Here is a 21,355-nt window from a genome sequence, read left to right on the forward strand (position 1 = left end):
TTAGAATTACAAGTTTTTACCTCAAATAAATCCCCTGTATAAAAGCCAACCCATTTCTAATATTTTGCATCTACAGTCCTTTGGCAAACTCAGACAGGAATTGTCACCAGGAGAGTAAGTTTCATGCTGCTTTTAATTACCAAAACTGATGGAACAGTTTTATAAATGGGTAAGGGGTATTTTTGGAGGAATTGTGAGATGCTTGATAGAAAAGGCCTAGATTGCTTTGAAGAGACTGTTGGGGAGAAAACTGCTAAAGATAGTTCTGATAAGGTCTTAGATAGAAATTATGGCTGGGAAAAAGGCAATCACTGCTTTAAAGTGGTAGAGAACCTGGAAAAATTGACTCCTGAATGTTAGATAAATAGCCGAATTTGAAAATGACGAGCTTGGACATTTAGTTAAGATTTCCAAATTAAATGTGGAAAATGCAGCCTGGCTTCTCCTTGCAGCTAATAGCTAAATGTTGGAGGAAAGAGACAAACTGAGAACTGAATTGCTGGGCACAAAGAAACCAGAAATTGATACCTTGGGAAATTCTGAGCTTCCTTCAAGTAAGCTCCCAGCATATAGTGCCCTATGGAGGACTTAACTAAACTTGGAACTTGTAAATCAGGATTGGAAAAGCAATTATCCAGGAAGAACTTGTGGAAAGTCTCACTGTCTGATGGCTTGGAGGCCTGTGAATTGCATGCAAAACCGAAGAGCTATTTGTAAGATCTGTATGGATGAAACCACTGTCAGCATGGACTAAAAGGGACAGAGAGGGGAGAGATTGAGGGAAGAATGGTTTCAAGAGGAAAATCATGGAAGCAGAGATTTGGACTTGGGATATCTTCTCAGGTTAGAAGAGAGATCCATGTGTGCTGAAAGGGTAAGTTTGCCTTGGCATTTGAAGAGGGCAGATTTTCCAGCCCATTGTTCAGGGAGAGTTTTGGCTTTCCCAGGTGACAAAAAGGGTAGGGCACATTCCCTGGTGGTTGGGAAGAGTCAAGTCAGTATCCCACTGTTCTGAGGCAGTTGGACCTGTATGCCATAGATGAGAGACACTGTTGCTGCCACCCCATTTTATTAAGGGGGTTGAGACTATCCCCCAGAAATTGGGGAACTGTGACTGTCACCCATTGTGCTTGGACAGTGAGGACTAGAGCTCAGCTACCACCCAGCTGTTTGAAGAGGGTGGAACTGGGAAGATGACTTCTGGACAAGCCCTCAGAAGAGGTGGACCCTCATGAGGCCCCAAGGAGAAGAAGACATAATTCTAGAGATGATGTTCAGACTTTGGAATGTAATGGAGTATGCCCTGAGGTTTGGGGAACCAAATTTCCTTCCAATTTCTGCTTATGGTAACACAAATGTCTATCCTATGTTTGTCTCTCCTTTGTATATTGGAAGCAGAAAACTTGTTTTCTAAATTTTACAAGTCTACAGCAAGAGGGGACTTGTTATCCCAAGACAAATTGCATGTCTATAATTGATTTTTATGAGATTTAGTACTAGCATTCCTACTGAAATGATTTGATGCTTTTGAAATATTGCAATGTAATGAATATATTTTGCATATGGAAATAATATGTCTTTTTGGGATTCAGAGGATACAGGGTGACAGTTTGAAGTTCTTTTATAAATCCCAAAAGGAGAAAATTAGGTTTTTGAATTAATCATTCCTGTGGGTGTGAGACTCTTTTATTGGACTATGTCAGTGAGGCATGACTCAGGTTGAGTCTCTGCCCTCTTACTAGAGCTGATATAAATGAGACAAAGAGAGAGACAGACACACAGAGAGAAATGAAGTGACCATTTCTGATCCTGCCATGTGAGAGGACTCCAGGTTTGCCTATAGCTGCAGAAAGGCAGAGAGAGGAGGTCCAGGAAGAGACAAGCCCTGTGCCTGGTTGCCCACAACTGAATTCCAGAAGAGAGTAAATTCTGGAGGGTAAAGCAGAGAACTCAGCCAAGATCAGTGGCCATCTTGCTTCACAACATGGCAGTACCCTGAGAAAGCATCTGTGCTGATGCCTTGATTTGAATACTTCACAGCCTTGGAACTGTAAGCTTTTACCCCCAAATAAATCCCCTTTATAAAAACTAACTCATTTCTGATACTTGGCATTGGCAGCCCTTTGGCAAACTAAGACATGGACCATAGTCCTAAACTATACCTAACACTATAAAACTTCTAGAAGAAAACATATGAAAAAAATAATTGTGACCTTGGGTTAGATACATCACCAAACACAATCCACTTAAAAAATTAATAAATTGGACTTACCAAATTAAAAAGCATCTTCTGTTTGACACTGTTAAGTAATTAAAGATAAGCCATAGACTTGAAGAAAATATTTACAGATCATATACCAGATAGCAGATTCAGAATATATAAAGAGCTCTTAAAATAAATTATAAGGAAGCAGATTTGGCCCAGTGGATAGGGCATCCGTCTACCACCTGGGAGGTCCGTGGTTCAAACCCTGGGCCTCCTTGACCCGTGTGGAGCTGGCCCACGCACAGTGCTGATGCACGCAAGGAGTGCCCTGCCACGCAGGGGTGTCCCCCACATAGGGGAGCCCCATGCGCAAGGAGAGCGCCTGTAGGGAGAGCCACCCAGCGCAAAAGAAATTTCAGCCTGCCCAGGAATGGCACCGCACACACGGATAGCTGACGCAGCAAGATGACATAACAAAAAGAGACACAGATTCCCATGCCACTGACAACAACAGAAGGGACAAAAGAACACGCAGCAAATGGACACAGAGAACAGACAACCGGGGCAGGTGGGAGGGAAGGGGAGAGAAATAAATTATAAGAAAATAAACAAGCCAATACAAAATGGGAAAAAGGTTTGAACAAACTCTGCACCAAAGAAGATATATGGATGGCAACTAAGTACATGAACAGATGTTCAAAATCTTTAATCATTATGAAAATGCAAATCAAAATCACAAGGAAATACCACTACATCCCCACTAGAATGGCTTAACATTTAGAAGGCTGACCATACCAAATGTTAGGAAGGATGCTGCAGTGGATTGAATTGTGTACCCCAGTTTGGACATGTTCTTAGTCTTAGTCCACATTCTGGTGTGTATAGACCCATCACAGATAGGATCTCTTGAGGATGTTACTTCCGCTAAAGTATGGTCCAACTGAATCAGGTTGGGCCTTAATCAGGATTACCTGAATCCTTTATAATTATAATGAAATTCAGAAATACAAAGAGAAAGCCACAGGAAGAAGCTGGAAGTTAATGGTACCCAGAGAAGAAAGGAGAAGACATTGCCTTGTGAATTGCCATGTGAAAGAAAAGACAAAAACAAAGGATAACCAGTAGCCAGCATCAGAATGCCACAGTCTTCAGGAAGATAGTATCACCTTGTTGACATCTCAATTTTGGACTTCTCCTGACCTCAGAACAGTGAGTCAATAAATTCCCATAGTTTAGGCCAACTTATTATATGGTATTTGTTTTAGCATCCAGGAAACTGACAGATGTGAAGAAACAGGAATTCTTACACACTGCTGATGGGAATATGAAATGGTTCTATCACTTTGGAAAGCAGTTTGGCAGTTTCTTAAATAGTTAAACACATACCTCCCATATGATCCAGTCATTTCACTCTTAGGTATTTTCCCAAGAGAAATGAAAACATATGTCCATACAACAGCTTTCACAGTTGTTTGTTCATAGCAACTTTATTATAATAGCCAAAAATTGAAAACAACTCAAATATATATCAACAAGTGAACTGAAAAACAATTTGTGGTATATCCATGGAGGAATACTACTGAACAGTAAAAATGAATGAACTATCCATACATGCAAAAACATGAATATCAAGTAATGATTGAGTAAAAGAAACCAGACCTAAAACAAAATACATACTCTATGTAGCGGTTTGAAATTATTTTGTGAATCCCAAAAAGAGAAATACTGTTTTAAACTAATCCACTCATGTGGGTTTGAGACCCATTTGACTGGACTATGTAAGTGGGGTATGACTCATGTTGAGTCTCTGCCTTCTTGCTGGGCCTGGTGTAAAGGGAGACACAGACACCAGACAGACAAAGGCAAAAGGGAGCTGGCATATTTGATTCTGCAGTGTGAGAAAGAGGATTGCTTAAGCAAGAAGCCCCCAAGAGGCTGGCCCATGGAGCAGCTCAAGAGGAGACAAGTTCTACTATATGCCTGATGGCTTACAGCTGAACTTGGGAAAAGAGTAGAATTTGGGAATAAGCCCAGAGGGGAAGGCTGAAACCTCGGCAGAGATAGGCGGCCATCTTGCTTTACCACATGGCAACATGACAGGATCACAGTCGCTGCCTTTGGTGAGTACGCATATCTGATGGTGCCTCAGTTTGGACTTTTCATGATCTTGGAACTGTAAGCTTTTACCTCAAATAAATTTCCTTTATAAAAGCCATCCCATTTCTGGTACTTTTCATTGTCACCCTTTTGGCAAAATAAAACACTCTAATGGCCCATTTACATAAAATTCTAGAAAATGCTCACTAATCTAAAGTGACATAAAGTAGAATAATGGTTGCCTGGGGATAGGGGACAGAGCAGCAATAAGTGGAAGGGAGGAATAACAAAATATATGAGAATATTTGGGGGAATGATGGACATGTTCATCAACTTCAGTGTGGTGATGGTTTCACAGGTATAAACCTGTCAAAATACATCAAATTGTACACTTTAAATATGTGCAGTTTATTGTATGTCAATTTGTACTTCAATAAAGCTGTTCAAAAACTAAAAATTTTTTTGGAAACTAATATTTAGGAAGAAGAATTAACCATATTTGGTGGTGGTGGACACTCAGGCCTCCTTTAAAAAAAAACGCATTCCTGACCTAGAGGAGAGGCACTTTGGCTACAGTGGGAGGTAATAAGGTGGCTATCTGAAAATGTCTGACATGTAGGTAAGATTAGACAAATATGTTGTCATTGTTGAAAAATAAATAAATGAAACATGTGCGCTCAAGCACATGTTATACCAAATTTTTATATTCATCAAAACAGTCTCATTTTTTCATTGATTGTTATGAAGAATAAATGTTATACCTCTGGCCTTAAAAATAAATTTATACTAATTTTTAAAAAATCAATATTCAGTGACCCAACTCTAAATACATGTAAACAAATATAAAAAATGGGTCACAGATCTTTGCCTAAAGAATATTCCCAAACTCAATTATAGCAGGAGACAAAAATGTTGATAAAGTCATATGTGGTCAAGTGACAGTTCTAATATTTCCTACTTCAAGATCCAAGGAAAATAAGAACTTTCTGGCCTAAGAAAATAAGGATCTTCTTCTCATCCCACAGCACCAAGGAAGCACATAGAGAATGTGATGACCTAACAGCCATAAAATTGTTGGTCACCCTGGCTCTCACCTAGATTATTAAGTGTGAGAACTCTCCTCGACCTCTACCATAATGGAAAGCACAAGTGAGCTCACCTATGCTTCTTATTACAGTCTGCTTTCAAGCACATATTTGTAAGCCCCCACCTGCCCACAAACAAAAAGGACTATAAAAAAAGAGACCAGCAAACAGTGACGGTTTCAGAACTTTCCTTCCATATCTGACACTTGCTAGAATCATTCTTATTGCCCCATCTCACTTTGATTTCTGGCCCCATTGCCAACTGGACATGCAAGACTTACTCCCTTGATCACTCAACCCTATTTGGTTTTCAAAGCTTTGTATCCTCTGCCAGTGCCTCTCATAGTTCTGCTCCTCTATCTAGTCCTGGAATTCTAAATTAATATCTGTACCAGCAGAATTTATCTTATTCAGACTTGCTGGCTGCCCCTGCCCTGCTCAATTCTCAGTCTTGCTGTCACAGATATTTTCTTCACCCACTTTTTGACCCATGGTTTCTCCTAAGATATTCATTGAACAGACAAGTAGTAAGCACCTCTTCTGTGCCAGAGATTGTGGTAGGTGCTGGAGATGTGAAAACAACTAACACAAAACCCTCTTTTCCAGAACTTCACCATCTGGGTAGGCAGACCAGTACAGACTGTTATAGGGTGCACCACCACAAGCAGTGAGGCACTTATGAGCCTGGAGGAAATGTCCAACTGCTGCCCCGGGAGGAGCAAAGGCCAGGAAAGCCTTCAAAGAGTAGGCCAATTTAGTTATATAGAAAGATACATAGGAATTCACCAGGGAGGTGGAGGAGGGGGAAACACTTTAGGGAGAGGGAAAACATGAGCAAAGTCACAGGGGCCTAAGTAAGTGCCCTTTAGATCTTACAGATTGAAAAGTATCAGAACCCAGCATGACCCCAAACACAAACAAAAAACAAAACAAAAAAACAGAGGCTTACCATGGTCTAACCTCTGCAATTACTTAACAACTGCACAAATCTGAAATAATTGTTTGACAGCCAAGAATTAAATGACAACAGTCCAAATCTTAATTGAGGCTAATGAAAAACAATCAAATTTAAATGGAACCCAATCCATAACAGATAACAAAACACCTTCAAAACCTGCCATTCTCCATCATTGGGTTGCCCTCAAAGACTCTTTCCTTCTCTCTTTAAACTCTCCAAATCTCTTCCCCAGCCCCACCCAAGGAGCTGGTACAGTCTTTTTCCCTGCTCTTCCCCTGTCTTCCTGGATGTATATTCTAGACACGGCATCCCTTCTAGCCTGGATTTCACTTGGGAGCCATATTTTGCCATCCCTGGTTTAAAGAATCTTTCCTTCCCAAGCTTCATTTGGCTAGCTCCTAGTTTTCCTGCAAGACTCAGTACAAATTACCTTCTTGAGAGTGCTTTCTCCCATTTCTTGTTCAGTGCACCCTTTCTTTGTACTCCCATGGTATATATACCTAACGCATTTTGTACAGCCAAGAAAAGCTTTGTCCCCAGGTTCAATGCTTCCTTCCATGTGGAGGAAGTTCCACTAGCATAACACTGTTAACCTCTCTCCACTCCTACTCATTTCTCCCCACGGGGGATGGAGTGAAGGAGCAGGCGTGCTCCTTCTTCTCTGGCTCATGGGAGTACACTGCCTACAGAGAGAACATATTCTGCCAGCTATCCCATGCCAGAAAGGACACACTCTGTCATTACTGGGAAAGGTCTGTCCAGAGCTGCCTATGTCTAAGTGCGTAAGCTTGTCTCCTTCAAGAGTTCTCCATTATCAGCTTAATTAGTAGCACAGTCATATTTTGTTCTCTATTTTCTTGACTATCTCTAATTGGTTCAGAACACTAGAGGGAAACAGAGTGAAATTAGGCCCCACTGAAGCCCAACATATACCAGTAGCCACAGCACTCAGCACATTGCTCAGAAATTTTCCTTGTATATCTTCTTTCTCATCAATTCAGTAATTCTCAGAAAGGAAATTTGGGGAGTCCTTCCAGTTGCCACAAACAGATCCAGAAATGGTAGTCTTCTTTTCACACTGATGCCAAATGACACACAATTCCATCAGCTATTATTTTTACCTGTAACAAGAGATATTTCTAATAATTTGCTAAGTGAGTTATCAGCAGTTTCTAAAATGACTGTATTAATGTAATTTAATGAATCTTTAATTCAACATTCTGTTAAGAAGTGTGGCAGCCACTCTTTTGATAATTCTGTAAAACTTTTATTGAGCATAAGCATATAAAACAAAGTGAGTATTTCTCAGTGTTGATAACTTGTTAAGAGTAGATCATTGATGTGATCTTCAATTGGTCATGGTTTCCAACCTCTGCTATTGAAGTCTTGCTTTCTCATTATGTATTACTGTTAGTGTAATATTTGTTTTGCATCATTTGGGTAATCTTATAGTATATAGTAATGCATACTTGTCCATCTGGGAAATAGATTAATGTAATAATTAGAGTACAGTCTATAAAATTAATTTGCCTGTATTTGTATCCCAATACCACCACATACTAGCTAAGTTATTCAATTTCCTGTATCTCAGTTTCTTTACCATTAAAATGGGGAGACTAATAATAATATTGAGTTTGGCAAAATAAAATTATGCAATTATGACTAAGTTTATTTGGCATTTTTTTATATCTTAAATCAACATTTAAGCTCATATTGTCATCCTGTTAAGTAAATAGTAGTGAAGTATATACATTCCTCACCAATTACAGTCACTGAGTTATTCTCCATCAAGGAAAGGAGGAATAGGTGACCACAGGTCTTCTGTGAGGCTGAGTAGGCCACAGCCAAATAAAGAACTCTATTTTTCAATTTAATTTTTTAAAATTAGCTGGCAATAGTTCATTTCAGCCCTGAGGGATTTGAAAACCTGTTTAGAGCTGTGGACTCATTTCCCAGAAAAGGACACACTATGTAGTCACAATTTTGAACAGAATTTTCTGGGCAGAGAGACCCTGGTTTGGGGTGGGACACAGAGAAAAGGTGGGAGAAGACATCCTAAAACCTGCACTGAGACTCCAGAATAAGAAATTCCCAAAGTATTCCTCCTTTTCAAAAAGGTATGAGTAATGGGGTTTGATAATATTATACACATACTCTCTCTATGCTTCATCCCGCTCTTATTGCCAAAAGACAAAAAATTATTTTAAATGGAGACATCACCAACAATTTCCAAATTGGATTCCCACCATGGTGTGTAAATATGAACAATACCATGACTTGTACAAACAACTCTGAGACAGTGGCACATATAACTTATAAAAAGGAAAAGTTTTAGACAAGGGTTTTAAAAATGTACAATAGAATGTGGTATCATATCACGTTTAATGAGGTATGTTCCTTCCATGTTAGAAATACATGAAATGAATCAAAATAATTAAGAATGCAGACACTAAAAGTATCTTCTGCACTTGCAGAACATAGTTCTGTAAATTTCCTGAGATAACTCTTTTAATTACAATCCATAGAGAAGAAATGTTTGTAAATTCATAAAAAGTTATAAATTTATAAATTAAAAAGCCTGAAAATTTATACAGAACTGTTTAAGCAAGAAGTTTCCCTCCAAATGAGAATTACAAACCATGTAAATCTGCAGCATGTGATTTTAAATGAAAATATAAATTATACTCAATGTTTTTTATAATGTATTAAATTATCCAAAAAGTTGTTAAGTGTGAATACTTACAAACTTTTCCTTTATGTCCATGCTTCTGGTTGAGAATGGAAGACAGGACCAAGGCTTAAAAGTGACTGAAAAACCCTTCCCCCAGTTTCTTGTGAACTCTTGTAGAAGGCAAGGTCTTTCTCACTAGAGTCCAAAGACAAGATAAAGAGTGTCTGATTTGAAATCAGAATGGATCTGCTGCTCTGCAGACCACAGTTTAAATATTGCCATAAACCTTTGATGGAGGATTTCCCAGGATAAGTTACAAATGGCAGTTCTTGCCATCTTGATTTTTGTTTTGGAAAAAGCCAAGGATGTGAACTTTCAAATCAGCCAAAACTATTCATGTCCTGGTCACATTTTCTATGGTGACCTTGGTTTTCCCTCCTTTGCCAGTGATTCTTTCTATTGCCCTTGAGAGGTGGTCTTCCTTTAAAGGCTTAACATTTGTAATTTCAAAAGACTCTAGGAAAAGGTCATCCAATCTAATGAGGGCAAATGCACCCTCCACCTGAAATCCCAGAAGAAAAGCTTTCATAAAATCAGCGACTTTTGTCAGAGCAGTAACAACCTTGGTTTCTTTACAAACCCTGATTTCTACATGCCTCCATTTCGAGTTAAAGCTGAAATTCCAAATGTTCTACAACGGGAGAAAATACATTCATCCAGGTTTCTTTTAATGGCTTATATCTGTTAACCGGTGCTGTAATTTTCCTAGTTTTTTCTTTCCCACCCAGGAGTCGGCCCCAGAGAGCGGCGGAAGATGTGCCTCTTTGGGGCCCGTGACCCTGCCCTGCCCAGCCGGGCACAGCTGTTCAGCTCGTTGTTTCTTTGCCTGCTGGCCACCAGTGACCTGGGTGAAGCCATCCTCGGCCCCAGCGCTCTGTGCCTCCATCTCGGCTTCCATCCCCAGTTATCTCCAGCCCAAGCAGGCTGTTCCGGCTGGAACAAGTGCGCAGCTTCAAATTTATTTTAAATGTCTCAACACTTCTATACATATGCCCAAGAAAAACAAGTGGAAAAGCCCATGAAAAGGCATGTGCAAGAGTGCTCTTAACAGCTTTGTTTATAATAGCTAAAAATTGGAAACAAATCAAATTATCAGTTCATTGGAGAAAAAAATAAATTGCAGAATAGTCATATAATGGAATAGCACACAGCAATAAAAAGGACAAACTACTCTTATATACTCTTATATGCAGCAACGTGGATGATACAAAGATAAACAAAAGAAACCAGATGCAAAAGAGAACATATTTTATGATCCCATATATATTAAGATTAAAATTATAAGAATTTATATTTATAGATAAAATTTAGCTGTGGTGCTAAAATTCAAAATAGTGGTTACAGCTGGTTGGGGAATGGTACTGACTGGTAGGGGGCATGAGAAAGTCTGCTGGGATGTGGGAAATGTTCAGTATCTTGAGTTGGGTTATGGTTCACATGTGTGTACATAATTGGTTCACATGTGTGTGCACAGGTGTGTACACATGCATGTGTGCATAACTTCATTAAATTGTACAATTAAGATCTATGACTCTTACAGTATAGGTTCTTTTATACATATATACATATATTAAAGAGAGGAAGTGAGAGTAATTTCTATATGTTGGACATTTAGCTGGACCCTGGAGATATATCGATTAGCACAATAAGTATGGTCCCTTCCCTCAGAATAGTGTATCTCTTGTGCTATAAGATAGTGCGTCTCAGTACCTATAATTTATGCTCAATAAATGGTTGTTGACCTGAACTGAGCACTCTTTTTTGTACACTAACCATTTAAATTTTTAAAAGTACTTTTACAGAGGCTGATAGCAACAATGGCACTCACTATTTCTTTGACAAACGTGATTTGTTTCATTTTAGACTTTTTCAATCCAAGGTCATCATGATGCCTCCTTATGGAAAAATCCCAGAACCTTTTCATCCCTTCAGCAAAGGAGCTATATGCACTTTCATCCTGCATATTACAGAATTGATTCTCAGTGCTGCTGGCATTCTCCATATCCTACAGAGCTGTGCACTAAAATCCAGTGCCATGAACACACCTATGAAAAATGATGCTTTTGCGCCTACCCCATGGTGCAGTAAATTTAAAAGTACTCTTAATAATAATAAGGATCAACATTGACTTTAACGGTCTTCAAACCCATCACGTAATTTCATTAGCCATCCCGCACAAATGCAAGCAGAGATGATGTCATACTTTTTCCCCTTGCTCTGAAACCTGAGTCAGGCGCCAGAGATGAAAACCAGTTTTACAGACTCTAATCGGATTAAAGCTTCTGGCAGCCACTGATCAATAGGCGGTAGCTGGAGGAATCCCAACATGTGCAAAGCCCTCTCAGGCCCCTTCATGGGCACAGCCTCAACTCAAGCAGAAGGAAGGTACAGGTGGTCGCTTTCTGCCAGTGGGGAGTCAGGATGACATGTCCTAGTCATGGTGCTGTTTGAAGTTTTCCCCAGCACCTGAGTCCAAATGGGAGAGAGGGATTGTCATTTTTGCAGCAGCTCAAATCTTGTTCTCTGATCTCACACAAAGAGGACATCTCACTATCCGCACAGTGGTCAGATGGTATTGACCTTTGGAGTCAGGCACTAACTCTGCCATTGATTAAACAACCTTGAACAAGTTACCCTAGCTCTTTTGAGTCTCAATTTCCTCATCTATTAGATGGGGATAATAACACCTACCTCACAGACGTTTAGTGAGGATAAAGAGAGTTCATGCATGTAAAGTGCTTAGAGTAGTCCCTGGCTTCTGTGGCTAATAAATGACATCTATTAATGAAGAAAAATGATAAGCTAAATTAATAGCTACCAATTATCTTTATAATTCATAAAACCCTGAAATTTCCCCTCATAACCAGAAAGGAGAACTGGTTTTCCTTTATCATTTTACTTAGCTCAATTTTCCCAGCTTTTAAACTTAGCACCAGCAAGAAACCAGTGCCTACATGTGCTTATAACGTCCAGGTTGCTTTAACAAGAACTTCGATAACTAGCAAAATGCAATGACCTCATCTTCTCAAAATAGCAGCAGTAAAAATCAATGCTACTTAAAAAGCCTGACAATCAATCAAGGTCTAGTGAGATATCTGTGGAAGTCAAAAAGGCCCATATTAAAAAAACTGATTCATCCAGGGATCTCATTAAAACTCCACAGCAATATTTCCCTGATGTAAACTGGAAATTTTCATTTTGCTTTTTTTTTTTTTAAATGTGGAATCCCTGTGAGATCAGGGCTATATGTCTCCTCAGCAGCTGGTTGGGAAGCATTTTCATTGGTTGGATGGCCTCCTTGCATGACCAACGCAAATGTTCATATTTCAGTGTCATTCCTCTTTTCCTTGGTAATGCAAACCTTCTACTGAAAGCACACACTACTTTTGTCCAGAGTAAGTTCCTAAAGAGTAATAGACATGTTTATTTTTATTGCATTATATTAATACATGGTATCATGGGGGTTATAGAAAGCATTATCTTAAAAGAATTTCTATTCTATGGGCCTTTCTAAAACCTCTTAATTCAAATTTTAATGTAAAACAATTTTCCCTCTTCTGAGGTCAGGTTTAAGAAATAATAGCACCTACTAAGAAACAGACATTCTTCTAGGTACTAGAGACACAAAGATGGAGAACGCATAAGCCTGCCCTTCTCCAGGGTTCTATGAGACCAGCAATCACAGATCCCACTAACTCCACACGTAGACTCAGAAAAGAAGACAAATAGGATAAAATGCAGGATGTGGCATATACCACTGAGCTAAAATTCTTTTTTTCCTCTAGTAGTGACAATAACACTAGATTCTTGATTATCAACTCCAACACGGGCAAACTCAGGGGAAACAAACTGCTATGAAAAATAGGGGAACTGGAATGAGGACCCCCACTGTTTCCTGCAGCTTTGGCTATTTCTTTGGAACTCAGTAAAAGTCAATTTAGGAACCCAGTTCTCAGCCTACTCCATATTCAATGGATGCATGGTAGGAAAGGGAGTAAATTTACACACTAGAAGTTGTGTTCTCTTCAATACTTCAGGAGCACCCCTAATTTCTTTAATTAGCCTCCCTGTCTGTAAGCATACCTCCTTTGTGGAGTTGTGAGGATTAAATGAAGCCATATATATAAAAAGCATCTAGAAAAATTGCCAGCTTTATTGGTTGCTCACCAAATGGTGAGAACTCAGTTCCAGGATCACAAAGGAATGTGACCACATATGCTATGCCCCCTGGCTAGTTTCTGGTTTTCTTTACTTTGAAGCAGAATAACCAGGCTTTTTTGGTCACTTCAGTCTAGAAAGAGTCTAAGCTTACCTACCAGCACAAGAAGGTCACTAGGGCAACAATCCAGCCTTGACAAGGAACCTAGAAACAAAGCCAACAAAAATATAAAGATAACAAAAATATCAGTGATCCCAACAGTTGTGAATAGTTTAAATTCCCACATTAAAAGACTTTCTGAATGATTTTTTAAAAACCTAATGCCAGCCATATGCTGTTTACGACAGAGATAGATTCAATTCAAAATAATACAAAAAGTTTGAAAATTTGTGGATTTGTACAAAAAAAATTTGTACAAAAAGAAGCAACATAGCAATATTATTATTAGCTCATATTATAAGTCAAAGCAAAAGCTATAACTGAGACAAAGAAGGTTGTTTTACAATGATTAACAGGCTCATGAAAATATTTGGCAATCTTGAATCTTTACACTGAATATCATGGCAGCAGAAACACAAATAATAATTCAGCCCTTTCAGTGTGTCAGGCCCAGTCCTAATCTCTTTACATACAACAATACATCTAATTCTCCCCAAAACCCTGTGTAGTAGATGATGTGATTTTACAGTTGAGGAAAACTGGCCCAAGGTCCATGAGCCCAAAGGGTGGAGCTGGTATCCAAATCCAGCAGAATGGAACCAGCATCAGTGCTTCTAATTTTGTTACTATACTCATTCCAAAAAAGGTGAAAAGAAATACTAGAGGTAGAAAAAAAAATTGTCAAAATCATAGTGTTTTAGTTTCCTGGGATGCTCAAGCAAATACCATGTACTGGTTCAGCTGATACAATGGCAATTCATTTGCTTATGGTTTATGAGGCTAAGAGAAAGTCCAAACCAAGGAGCAATCAGTGTAATGCATTCTCCCCAGAGAAGGTGGGCCTTCTGAAGCTAGGCTGCTGGCCATCCCTGGTCCTTAGTTTGTCACATGGCAAAGCACATGCAGCCTCTTCTGGCCTCTCCCTTCTCTTCCAGGTTTTGTTGATTTCACCTCTGGCTGCTTCCTCTGAGCTGTCTCTGTTTGAATGTCATTCTCTTATAAATCACTCCAGTAATAATGGGATTAAGACCTATCTTCCCAGGTCAGCTAATAGGGAGGTTAAGCTGGCCCACCACCACACCAAGGAATCAAGAGTGCCAACAACTGCAAGCAGAGGAATTGCATCCATCATCCATGTGTAATCTAAGCCCCCTCTTGATCTAGAGGTGAAGAGGACATCACCATCCCAGGGTCCACAGAATGGAGGAATAAAATATGGATTAGAGTGGACTTACTGATATTCTACTATAAAACTATTGGACTAGTAATAGAAGAAATTGTAGCATTGAGGAGAAAGTGACCACTCAAGAAGAGATGTGATGTATGGGCATTTTTGGGACTTTGAGGGTCCTAAATGATATTGCAGGGTCAGATTATGGACTTTATATATCCTGCCTTAACCTACTGAATGTACTGGGGGAGAGTGTGAACTACAGGGTAAACTTATCTATGTGATGCAGCAGTGCTCCAAAATGTGTTCACCGAGTGTGATGAGTGTGGCACAATAATGGAGGAGGTTGTTGCTGTGGGAGGAGTGGGGTGGGGGTGTGAGGGGTATACGGGAACCTCTTATATATATATACATATATTTTTTTTTAAGATTAATTTTTATTTATTTCTCTCCCCTTCCCTTCCCCTCTCCCCTTCCCAGTTGTCTGTTTTCTGTGTTCATCTGCCATGTGTTCTTCTTTGTCCACTTCTGTTGTTGTCATTGGCACAGGAATCTGTGTTTCTTTTTGTTGCATCATCTTGCTGTGTCAGCTCTCCATGTGTGCAGCACCATTCTTGGGTAGGCTGCATTTTCTTTCCCACTGGGTGGCTCTCCTTACAGGGTGCACTCCTTGCGCGTCAGGCTCCCCTACGCAGGTGTGTCCCCTGTGTGGCAGGGCACTTCTTGCGCACATCAGCACTGTACATGGGCCAGCTCCACTTGGGTCAAGGAGGCCCGGGGTTTGAACCGCGGACCTCCCATGTAGTAGACAGTCGCCCTATCCATTAGGCCAAGTACACTTCCCTCTTTTATTTTTTAATGTAACTTTTTTGTGCGTGATGTATGTATCTTCCAAAAAATACAATTTACAAAAATGATGGGGTGAGGGCTGCAGAGAGGGGTATATGGGAACCTCTTATGTTTTTTATGTTTTTTAATGTAACATTCTTTGTAATCTATTAACTTTAATTTAAAAAGTGTAAAAAAATGTAAAAAGGAAAAAGAAAAAAATAATAATTACAAGTGTCTAGGAAATAGGATAATAAAGCAGAAAACCTGTTAAAAAAACATTTTTAAAGTTATTCAATGTCTTCATTTTAAAGTCTTTATACAATTTACCAAAGACATGATTAAAGAAAGGTTACATTAATAGGGAATTCCTGCATAGTCCATCCCTTTTCCCACCCTTATTTTCCCCTATTAATAAACTCTTACATAAGTGTGGCACATTTGTTGCAGTTGATAAGCAAATCCTGAAGCATTGCTACTAAGTTCTATAGCCTACATTATGGTTTACACTTTGTGCTATAGAGTTTTATAGGTTTTCACAAACATATAATGTCATGTGTTAGTCATTGCAGTATCGAAGAAAAAAATTCCAATGCCCTCCATTGATTGATTTTGGCCTGGGGTGGGAAAACCATCTTGAATGAACCACATCTTAACTGAAGTAACCTCATCAAAAAGTCTTCCTTGCAATGGGTTCATGCCCACATGAATGTATTCAGTTTAAGAACATGTTTTTCCAGGGTACCCACAGTTCCAATATATCACACATAGGTATAGTAGGAGAGGTTAACAAAACTTTGTCTTGTCAAAAGGATGAAAAAGTTGATATACAAAATATGAGAATAATACATATAACAAGCTTGACTTCATAGCAAGCCTAAGAAGATATCTGTAAGAAGACACATTCTACTCAAATGCCTGTTGAACATTTATTTAAACAATGCCCATCCCAAAAAACAGAGAGTATCTACAACTGTAAGCAAGACAGTTCCATACATCTGCCCCATGGTGTCTAAGCCCCCTCTCAATTGGAAGCAGAATAGGCATCACCATCACAAAATCTTCAAGATTGAGAAATGAACAGACCTAAGAAGAGATGAAATTTGGACCAAAGTAGACTATTATTATTCCAGTAATGGAAGACATTGTAACATTGATGTAAAGACTGGTCACCAGAGGTTCTGAGGGGAGGGAGAGGGAAAATAGGTGTAACATGGGGCATTTTGGGGACAGTAGAACTGTTCTGCACGATGTTATAACAGATACAAGCCATTATACCTGTTATCAAAACCTATAAAATTTTGCAGTACAAAGTATAAAAAAACCATAATGTAATCTATAAACCACTGTTAGCAGCAAAGCTTCAATATGTGTTCATCAATTGTTAACAAATGTAGCACAGTAATGAAAGTTGTTGTTAATGGGGGAAATTGTGGGAGGGGAGGTGGCAGGATATATGGGAATCCCCTCTATATTCAATGTAACATTCATGTAACCTAAAGCTTTGTTAAAAACAAAATATATAGAAAGAGAAATCATGCAATAGACCACAAAGAAATTCTAAATAACTTTTTTAAAAGTAAAAATGTTACAGGGCCCATTCACCAATTAAAATTGAATTAAACCTGAAATCTCTTTCTTCCAAGTAACTCTTGTATCAAAGAGTAAATAAAACCTTAATTTAAGAACTATTTAGGGAGTAACAAATGTTAAGACACTAGTTGGAAAATTCCATGGGATATAGCTAATACCTTTCCTTACACAGGAGAAAAATAATACCCTTAAATAAGTTTTTCCTAAAATAAGAACTGTGTAAAGTAAATATTTTCTGAGCACTAGACTCAGAAGCTAGGGGGACAAACAAAATAACAAAAAGAGACAAATGAATTAAGAAATTCAAAATAATTTGAATTGCTGAGTATACCCAAAAGCTGGTTCTTCAAAAAATAGTATTGAGATGCTTGACAAACCTGACAAAAGGGAAAAAAAGTTTCAAAGCACATATACAACATCAGTAATGAGAAATTAAATATAGCTACAAATGGGGAAGAGACTATTTTTAATAAAATAATACTACTTATGACTTTCGGCCAATAATGTGAAAGCCTAAATGAAAAATAGAACTCTTTTTCTAAGAAACTACTTGAATTTTTTTAAAATCACAAGTTGAAAGGATTGATGAAATCAACTGCTGAAAAAAGTTCCAAATGTTGCCTGTAGACAATTCTACAAGGCTTTTAAGAAGTCATTGCACAAGGTTAACATAATCATAATATCAGAAACTGACCAAGATAATGAAAAAAGTTACCTGTAAGTCAGGTTCACTTATGAATATATATGCAAGCATTCTAAATTTAGTATTAACAAATAGAACCAGCAACATATTAAAAGAGTAATATAGCCCCTATAAATAGGATTTATTTCAAAGATTCAAGGATGGATTGACATTACAAAATCTGTCCAAGTTGTTATTTTGACAAATGCAGAAAATGAAGATGATAAAATTCTATACCCATTCTAGGTTAAAACTATGGGTAAACAAACTTACAGAAACTTTTCTAACATGATACAGAATATTTTATAAAAAATCGACAAGTCTCCTCAGAAAGCAATATGATAGGGGAAGGGGGGAGTTGAGGGAATTTTCTATATTTAAAATATACTATATTAGTTACTAAAGATACCAAACAACCAAACACAATAATTGAATTTTGATTGGATCCTTAAAGATACTTGGGAAAGGAAATATGTAACATATATAGCAGTTAAAAAATATTAGTATCTCTATTTTATGAAGAATTCCTATAAATCAATTAAAAAAAAAAGACAAATACACTCCCCTTCCCCCAAAATAAGGAAAGAATCACAAAGAGGGTAAAATTGCCAAAAAATCATATGAAAAGATATTCAGTCTGATTACTAACCAAAGAAAGTTACATTAGAATAAAAGGAAATATCTATATCCTCTTCTAGATTGGCAAATATTTTAAAAATAAAAATATTCAAAGTTGGTGAGTGTGTAAATACTCTACTAGTGGAAGTATAAATTAGGTCCATTTTTTGGAGGAAATTAGATAGGAATTTGATAATATATATCAAAATTTTACATAAATATTTCTTATAATCTAGGTATTAATCATCCAGAATCTTACAAAGAAAACAATTGGACAAGTGGTCAAAAATTGATATACATGCTTTCCTGTTGCAGTACTGGTTTAAAATTTTTATTATTAGAGAAGTTGTAGGTTTACAGAAAAATCATGCATAAAATACAGGGTTCCCATATACCACCACCCCACCAACACCTTGCATTGGTGTGGAACATTTGTTGAAATTGATGAAAGCACCTTTTTAGAATTGTTCTATTAATTAAAGTCCATGGTTTAACCTAGGGTTTACTGTTGTGTAGAGTAATTCCCTGGATGCCTTGTTAAATTTTTATTATGTTATCATATATACAAGCTAATATTTCCTCTTTTAATCACATTCAGATATATGTTTCAGTGATAATAATTGCATTCACAATGTTGTGCTACCATCACCACCATGCATTATCAAAACATTTCCATCATTCCAAATAGGAATCTTGTTCATTTTAACCCTTAACTTCTCATTCCCTCTTCTCACCCAGTCCCCTGATAACTCATATTCTAAACGGAATGTAATCACATGTTATCAGGACTTCATTCTTTCCTTATATAGTTGAATAATATCCTATTGTATGTAGATAGCACATTTTATTTATCCATTCATCAGCTAATGGACATTTGTGTTGCTTCCATCTTTTAGCAACTGGGAATAATGCTGCTGTGAATATTGTTGTGCAAATATCTATTCAATCCCTGCTTTCAATTATTTGGTATAGACCTAGTAGTGGGATTATAGTGTCACATGGTAATTCTATACTTAGTTTTCTGAGGAACCAGCAAACTGTCTTCAACAGTGGTTGCACCATTTTACATTGCCACCACCAATGAATGAGTGTTACTATTTCTCTGCATCTTCTCCAACACGTGTTATTTTCTACTTTTAAATGGAGTCATTCTAATGGGTATGAAACGGTATCTGATTATGATTTTGATTTCATTTCCCTGATGGTAAATGATATTGAGCATCCTTTCTTTTTTTTTTTTAAAGATTTATTTTTATTTATTTATTTAATTCCCCTCCCCCGATTGTCTGTTTTCTGTGTCTTTTTGCTGCATCTTGTTTCTTTGTCCGCTTCTGTTGTCGTCAGCGGCTCGGGAAGTGTGGGCGGTGCCATTCCTCGTCAGGCTGCTCCCTCCTTCGCGCTGGGCGGCTCTCCTTATGGGTGTACTCCTTGCGCGTGGGGTTCCCCTATGCGGGGGACTCCCCTGTGTGGCATGGCACTCCTTGCGCGCATCAGCACTGCGCATGGCCAGCTCCACACGGGTCAAGGAGGCCCGGGGCTTGAACCGCAGGCCTCCCATGTGGTAGACGAACGCCCTAACCACTGGGCCAAAGTCCGTTTCCCTGAGCATCCTTTCTTGTGCTTTCTCGCCATTTGTTTATCTTCTCTGGAGAGATGTCTATCTTTTGCTCATTCTTGAATTGGGTTGTTTGTCTTTTTGTTGTTAAGTTGAAGGATTTTTTTAATATATTCTAGGTATTAAAACTTTATTGTATATGTGGTTTCCAATATTTCTCCCATTGTGTAGGTTGTCATTTTACTTTCATGATAAAGTCCCTTGAGGCACAAAAGGTTTTTATATTTATGAAGTCCCATTTATCTATATTTTCTTTTGTTGCTTGTGTTTTGGGTATAAAGTCTAAGAAATCTCTGCCTAACACAATGTCCTGAAGATGTTTTCCTACATTTTCTACTAGAAGTTTGATAGTTCTGGCTCTTTTATTTAGGTCTTTAATCCATTTTAAGTTGAAAATTTGTATAAAGTGTGTGGTAAAGGTCCTCCTTCTTTTTTAGTATACATGGAAATCCCATTTTCCTATGACCATTTGTTGGAGAGACTATTCTTTCCCAGTCGGGTGGTCTTTGCCACGTTGTCAAAGATCATTTGGCCTAAGTGTGAGGGCTGAGTTCTGAGGTCTCGATTTAATTTCATTGGTCTATATGCCTGTCCTTGTGCTAGTACAAAACTTGTGATTATTGTTGCTTTGTTAAAAAGTTTAAAGATCATGAAGTGTGAGTTCTCCAACTTCATTCTTCTTTTCCAAGATGGCTTTAGCTATTTGGGGTCCCTTACACTTCCATATAAATCTGGAGGTTTTTCCATTTCTGCAAAAAAGGTTGTTGAATTTTGATTCAGGTTGTGTTAAATCTGTAAATTGCTTTGGGTAGGATTGACAACTTAATGATATTTAGTCTTCTGATTCATGAATACAGAATGCCCTTCCATTTATTTAGTAATGGTTTCTTTTAGTAATTTCTTTTAGTAATGGTTGTAGTTTTCTGTGTACAAGTACTTTACATTCTAGGTTAAATGTATTCTTAGAAATTTTATTCGTTTAGGTGCTATTGTGAATGGAAGTTTTTTCTTGATTTTTCTTCCAATTGTTCATTGCTGGTATATATAAAGTATGACTGATTTTTGGGTGTTGAGCTTGTACCCCACCACTTTGCTCAACTATTTCATTAGTTCTGGGAATTTGTTGTGGATTTTTTTAGATTTTCTGTATATAGGATCATGTCATCTAAAAATATGAAAAGTTTAACTTCTTCCTCTCCAATTTGGATGTCTTTTTTTTTTTTTTTTTTTTTTTGCCTTATTTCTCCAGCAAGAACTTCCAGTACAATGTTGACTAACAGTGCTGATAGTGGGCATCATTGTCTAGTTCTTGATCTTAGAAAGCTTTTAGTCTTTGACTATTAAGTAAGATGTTACCTACGGGCTATTCATATATGCCCTTTATCATGTTAACTAAGTTTCCTTCTGTTCCTAGTATTCTATGTGTTTATATCAAGAAGTGGTGCTTGATTTT

The 21,355-nt window shown here is 37.9% G+C and overlaps 1 protein-coding gene across 1 annotated transcript; it reads right to left on the minus strand.

Annotated features, from left to right (window-relative positions):
* Positions 1-9,252: 9,252 nt before the first annotated feature.
* Positions 9,253-9,975, minus strand: LOC101416605 (RNA-binding protein PNO1). The gene is given in 5 exon segments (XM_012527957.2): positions 9,253-9,329; positions 9,332-9,359; positions 9,361-9,691; positions 9,693-9,813; positions 9,816-9,975. Coding segments are annotated over 5 exon segments (717 nt in total).
* Between the last annotated feature and the right edge of the window lie 11,380 nt (positions 9,976-21,355).

This window comes from Dasypus novemcinctus, chromosome 2 (genome assembly GCF_030445035.2).
Source record: "Dasypus novemcinctus isolate mDasNov1 chromosome 2, mDasNov1.1.hap2, whole genome shotgun sequence".
In the NCBI taxonomy this organism is placed as follows: domain Eukaryota; kingdom Metazoa; phylum Chordata; class Mammalia; order Cingulata; family Dasypodidae; genus Dasypus; species Dasypus novemcinctus.